Genomic DNA, 6,713 nt, shown 5'->3' on the forward strand with positions numbered 1-6,713 from the left:
TACATAGATATTTGCAGCATAGGAAGCTAGCTATTCAGCCCATCCTGACTGCTGGTTTCCTGAAAGAGTTATCCATTTAGACCCATTATACACTGTCCCCAACTCATAGCATTAGGGATGTGGGCTCAAGCCCACATTGGGAGTTTGAGTTCATCGTCTCAGATATTTTTAAACTCGACTCATGTGCAACATAAAATAAAATTTAGTCGTAAGAACAAAACATTGAGGTAACTGGACTTTGTGAACACCCTGTAGCCCCAGACTATGATTATCTAACCCAGATTGGACAATCCTTGGCTGCTATTTATCTTTAGGTCCTGATAGTATTTTTTGACTAAATTGACAGAGACCTTCTCTGGTTTGCTCTCCTCCGTCTTCAGATGCCATCATAAAGCAGTACTGGAATATTTCCTCGTATTCTTCATAATGTTCCATTGTGTGCAAACTACCTTTGTTCTCTATTTCCGGAGTCCTTTTTTTTATTTAAAGTTCTCCCTGTGTTACTATGGCAATACTTAAACGGTGTCATCTGCACATTTTCTTTCACAGCAGCAATCCTTCATCCTTCCTCTCCTCTCGGGAGTCACTGACTTCCCCTGAGTTTGGTTCGACAGGAGATCTTTGCTTCTTCGCTTCAGGCTGGTAGATCGCAGAGAAGCTCCACTTGACAGTGAATAAATGTGAGGGACTTTGAGACATTTTGCCAAAGTGAGCGCTAAATAACATATTATTGATTTGTTATTCACAATGTCATTGGAGCAATACAATACAAAATTATATTTGTACAGCGCCTTTCACATCGGGGGGAATGTCCTGAGGCCCTGGACAGTTAGGAAGTGGGACCCGAGCAGGGGTTTGGGATCGGGGTGGGGGTGAAGGGGAGGAAATGGGGAGGGCAGGGAGGGGCGGGAGGGCAGGGAGGACGGAGGACGGGAGGGATTGGGCAGGGAGTGGGGGGAGGGCAAGGAGGGGGGGAGGGCAAACAATAACAATTTGGACTTATATAGTGCCCTCCACTCAGGGTAGTGTCTCAGAGTGCTTAACAGTGGTGGAGCCTAACTCCGAGCTGGTGGTGGGGGGTGGGGGTTGGGGTGGGGTGTGTGTGGCCGTAAGCACGTTTGAAGAGAAAAGTTTTCAGGCAGGATTTGAAAGAGGCAAGGTGAAGGGATTGAGGGAGAGTGTTCCAGAGTTTTGGGGTGCAGTGGCTGAAAGCGTGACCTCCAATGGTGGGGCAGAGGGTGCAAGGGACGAGGGCAGAGAGGGGGGAGGGCAGGGAGGGTAGGAGAGTGGCCGAGCATAGGTTCTTAAAGGGTGGAGTTTGGCACAGAATGGCAGCCCCTGGACACCTCAAACCCAACAGGTCTGGACCAGGCAACAAGGAACAACTGAGAAACCCCAGTTAAACTAAATAATCCTCCTCCTGTGTTGTGTGAATCCCCAGTAGAACACATTTAATGTTTAATGCAAAATTTTGATTTTCTTCCCGATCCACTTCACAATATATTCTGTGAAGCGCTTTGAGATGTCTCAGTGATGCGATAAGCCGCTCTATCAAATGCAAGGGTTATTATTGTTATTATTTTGTTCTCCCCTCTTCTTGATAAAAAGGCTGGTGGGGTTAGTGAGATTCCAGGCTCGTAACTGCTCTGCTCTGTTTCCTTGCTCTTCTCCCCCCCCCCACCCCCCCCCCCCCCCTTCCTCAGGGCGGAATAACGAACTGAGAGGAAGAGATTAGATGATGGTTTTTAGAATATACATACGACTGTGTTAAATGATTAAGGGGGAAACATTTAAGGTTCTTTAGTTGTGTGGCTTTATTGTGGCCTCTGGTTGACTGAATGGGGGAAGATAGTTGAGTTGTGAGCCAGCCAGAACTGAACAGCATAGATGCAGAGTGATCTGATGTCGGATTGCTATGGCAACAAAGAGTTAGGCTGAGGCAGAAGGCAGCAGTCCAGTTGTTTTTACAGAATGTCACTTGGAAACAAATATCAGCACTTGAGAGCAGAATTAGAGGGCAATTCTGCTCTAAATATACCAGAAGGAGATTAGCCGTACCTTGTGTCTGATCTTAAGCCTCGGATTATATTGATTCCCTTGTGCGTTGTTCATGGGCCATGTCGTGTCTGCTCAAGGTACAAAGGTTTATTCAGCGATGATGTACAGTAGCAGAGTATTCAGTGAAATGTAGTTCCCTGAGTCCAGGTGGGCGGGCAGAGGAAGACCGAGAGGGTGGTAAGTCCAGAGGATATTGGTGGATAGACATCTGTGCAGAAGAGCAAAACCACCTCGGATGGAGATTCTGTGTTACAAATGCTACACCCACAGTAATCTCAACATGAGGAAACCATTCAGCCAGTAGGGTGCTTCCTTGGCTTTTTCCTAGATCCAAACTTCTAATGCTTTTTCCTTACCTTCCTCCATACCTTTAATGCTCAATGCAATGCACGTTACAGAGACTCCTCCAGATCAAGGAATGGTAGATTGTTATGTAGTGTCAACCTGGCTCAGTGGCAGCGCTCTCACCTCTGAGTGAGAAGGTTGTGGGTTCACATAGTCTCAGCTAATACTCCAATACAGTGCTGGGCGTGTGTTACATTGCTGGACGAGACTTTAAACCAAGGTCCCATCTGCCTATTCTTGGGGATGTTAACGATCGATTCTGACTCCTCTTGAGACTGAAAGATGGAGTGTCTTGGATTCGAAACTAAGCATAAATTGCCACTTGACCTTTGTCATTCGCCATCAGCTTTAATCGGCTGCTCTCAGTCTCGCCCAGTTCCTCCTGCAGTCATTCACCCATCAGATACATCCCTACACAGCAACCATAAGAGCCTTGAATTTAAATTGAAACATTCGCTTTAAATTCAATTTGGTTTCAACAACAACAACTTGCACTTATATAGCACCCTCCACGCAGGGTAACGTCTCAGAAAAAGCATCTAGTTTTACAGTTGTTATGTCGTTAGCTTAACAGTCCATTCCAACTAGGCTACAGATGAACTGTAAATAATAGTAATCCTTGCATTTGATGTAGCGCCTTATCAAGTCATCAAGATGTCTCAAAGTGCTTCATAGGAAATACTGCAAATTGGTTTTGACTATTTTGTGGGTGAAATGCAACAGCCAGTCTGCCCTCAGCAACGTCCCACAAACAGCCATGAAGTGAGTGACCAATTTTATTTTGAGTGTTGGCCTGAACACTGCGAGAAACTTTCTTCCCTTCATACAGGCATACAACATTTTAATTAGGCCTGAAAAAGCAAAGTCAGGTCAATACTTTAAGATGTCAAGACAGTTGAGAAAGAGGACATTGATTTAGTAAAGAGGAATTTCAGGACAGAAACCAGAAAGTTGTATGCAGAGGGTAATCAACAACTGGGACAAGTTGCCAGGAAAGGTGGTTATAGACCAGTAATAGGCCTATGGATTGGAGGCTTGCAATCCTGCAGGTAAATTCTGTTGTGCATCTGAAAGAAATTGGCTAAGATGGTGTCAAGGCAGAGAAGACAATTTTTTTTGACAACATAAAATATGTTTGTTCTCTTCTTCTCCTTCAACCCCCCCTCACCCCCAAACCCCCACTCCCTACTCTAGCCTTGTAGCTGGCTGTTTGATCATTGTGTCTGCCTCTGCTGAGCTCTGTGTTTGTGGCTTGTGGCTTTAGCTGATCTAATCTGACACCTTGGTGTAATTCTCCAGTGATGGTGTGTGGAAGGATGGCTGTGTTGCAGAGCTGCTAATAGCTGCTGGACTCCTTGCAAAGATGGCCTGAATGCTCTGACCCAGAGTCCATGTGGGTGGTTTTCAGTGTTTTTTTGGCCAGCCTGGAGCTACACATCCTGCTTATCTAATTCCAGAAAGTATTAGGCACTGAGGCAAGAGCGTGGCAAGTGTGTGTGTTGGGGTGACTGCTGGAGTCTAACCAGCTAAAACCGCATAGCTTGTCATTAAGAGCACTGCCTGAAAATCTTTTCTGCTGCTTGTCCAGCTTGGACCACCCTAGGCTGAGCCAGGCTGGGCTGTACTGTCATCAGTAGTGCCCCGGTATACTGCAGACCCGCCTGGCTCAGGAACCAGACTCAAGAGACCACCACAGAGGGCTGGCTCAATTCTGACATTCCGTTGCCAGGCATGTCAACTTGGAGCCAGTTCAGCTCCCAAGTTGTTTCTGAGTGTTCCCAGCAAACGTTTTACTGCTGATGAGAACTGGGACCACAGGCCAACAGGCTTGTCTGCAGACTTATATCAACATATTCCATAGCAAAATTTTATTTACAGGATCTTACAGATGGCTGAACACGAGAAAGGCAGTTATACCGTATGTATTTATATATTCACTCTGCTCCCAATAAGGTTCGAAACTAAAGCATCTCTTTAACTGCAATGTGACTCCGTGGTTTGCTTTCTCTGTGTTGGAGACCCCAGAGTTCCTTGACACTGCTATCCTCAGAGTTCTGGGATTAGATTTTGTATAAAAGTTTAATAATGGACTATCTTTGCTGGTGTTTAACTTAAATATTGCAAACTTCGATGACTCGAGGTGTGATATGTTGACCCTTGTAGTTTGGTCCCAGTACCGGGGGTGAGAGGGGGAAGAGGAGCCCTTGTTCATGATTTGTGGAGTCCCATAGCATAGTGGTTAGCGCGCTCACCTCATAAGCGAGAGGTCCTGGGCTCAATTCCCAGGCAGGGCAAAACCTTAGGGACGTTTCCTTACTCCATACGCCTCTGTTTACATAGCAGTAAAAATAGGTCATTAGTCGATTGGCAGTAATATCCCCTAAAAAAAAATTAATTGCTCAATTCACGACTGTTTGTGGGTCACTGCTGCATTTCACCCACAAAATATACAGTCAATTCACTTTGCAATATACTCTGTGAGCTGTCTTGAAGATTTAATAAGGCGCTATATCAAATGCAAGGATTATTATTATTATTTTGCTACTTGTATGTGTTTTGTGCAGTAATATTTGTCTTTGTCTCATTTCTCTCACAGAATAAAGTGGTGGTGTTGGATGGGGTCAAGGTCAAGCTGCAGGTGAGTGTCTCAATTGGCAGCGAGAGGAGCTGGTGATCAAACACCCATCTCAAGAGATCATTTGTGGGTTTGCGTTGTTTCCAAGTCCCACGTGAGACTCGAGAGCAAGGGCTGACTTTTTAATTTTGATTAAGAGACTCGTCGCAAAGATCCTTGGAAGGAACAACTGGAAAGGTTCTATATCGTCTCAAACTTCCAAGAATTGCCGTAGTGCTATTCACAGTTGTCGGGCTTATTCCACATTTCCAGAGAGGAAACAAGATATTTTGAGGGGTAACAGCCTTGTGGAAGCAGATCAAGTGGGTCTCCATGTGTTTCAGTATACCTACAGCATTTTAGTGGCTAAGCCTTGAACCTCTGTGCCTCGCTCTCTTAACCTCAACTTCTCCGCCCCAAATTCTTTTGTCTTGCTCCTTGGCTCTCTGTTGTTAAAAAAAAGTTTCCCTTGATCATGCCTAGGGTCAACAGCCTTTAAATTATCTCTCCCCTTCTCTCTGTTGTCTGCTTCTTATCTCTGTAAAACACATGCATCCTAAATGGAAGCTGTGATGTAAGTGCTTGTTGTGTTCCTTAGTATGAAAACTGCATCTACTCTCATTGTAAAGGTTACATAACTCTTCCTCAGAAACGTACATAATTTGACAAAACGTGTTTACTCACAGGAGGATCACATCACAAGTCTTGGCTTACTCTAACTGTGGCTCCCTTGAGGGTGTCTGTCTCCTGCTGTCTGTCTGGATCTTAAGGAAAATCTTTTGCACAATATCCGCAGACATGTCATCTATCTCCGCTTCTCTTCAGCCTAGAGCACAAGGCTGCCTCCAGTCTTTTCAGGGTCTTGAGCTCGTAGACTAGGCTGACACTCCAGGGCAGTGTTGGGGAAAGCATTGCCCTTTCGGATGAGACATGAGCGGATGTTAAAGATCCTGTGACGCTTCTTGAGTATAGCAGGGAACTTCTCTTGGCCAACAATCCTCCAGGTTAATTGACCGTTCACCTCATGGCTGTTTGGAGGAGGTCTTGCTGTGTGCACCATAGCTGCCCAAATTTCCTGAGAAAAAAACCTGTCAAACACATGAACTCGAGCAGCTATAAAAATGCGAGTGTTTTTTCTCTCTTAAACCTTTAAAATGCTTCACGTCAAAAGTAGCGGAACCGATTTTTACAACGCTGTTTGATTTTTGCTGATGCTGGGTCTTGAACCCACATGAGGCATCCTGCGAAGTTCAATGGTAGCGTAGCTTATTTTTTTGTTTCCAGTTGACTTTGTTCGAGGAATTTACAACAACAACAACAACAAAATTCCATTTATAGAGCGCCTTTCACGTCAGGAGGACGTCCCAAGGCGCTGTACAGTTAACAGAAAACTGCCCAAAGAATTTAAACAGAGAACTGCCCAAACCACCTTTAACTCAACCCAAGCCTATAAAGGCTTTTGTCTTAAAATTTAAAACAAAATTGCTCCATTGCTTTAGACAAAGTGGATTTTCAGGGGCTCTATTTATAATTTGCTCAGAAAACACGATCACTGCACTTTACAGTATATTCTGTGAAGTGCTTTGAAACAGCCTCACGATGTGAAACGTGCTGTTTCAAATGTTAGTGTAATTATCTTATAAATGTTTCCTGGAAATCGAGTTATTTCTCAACAAATTTCAGTGACCCGCTGAAC

General features: G+C 44.7%; 1 protein-coding gene across 1 annotated transcript in view; it reads left to right on the forward strand.

Annotated features, from left to right (window-relative positions):
* Positions 1-5,678, forward strand: part of LOC121848074 (ras-related protein Rab-26-like) — a 49,520-nt gene extending 43,842 nt beyond the window's left edge. The window contains exons 3-4 of the mRNA XM_042342567.1: positions 5,000-5,041; positions 5,616-5,678. Of these exons, the coding sequence (XP_042198501.1) occupies positions 5,000-5,041; positions 5,616-5,678 (105 nt within the window). The remainder of the gene's footprint in view (positions 1-4,999; positions 5,042-5,615) is intronic.
* Positions 5,679-6,713: the final 1,035 nt, after the last annotated feature.

Source organism: Callorhinchus milii, unplaced genomic scaffold (genome assembly GCF_018977255.1).
Source record: "Callorhinchus milii isolate IMCB2004 unplaced genomic scaffold, IMCB_Cmil_1.0 Scaffold20, whole genome shotgun sequence".
Lineage (NCBI taxonomy): Eukaryota > Metazoa > Chordata > Chondrichthyes > Chimaeriformes > Callorhinchidae > Callorhinchus > Callorhinchus milii.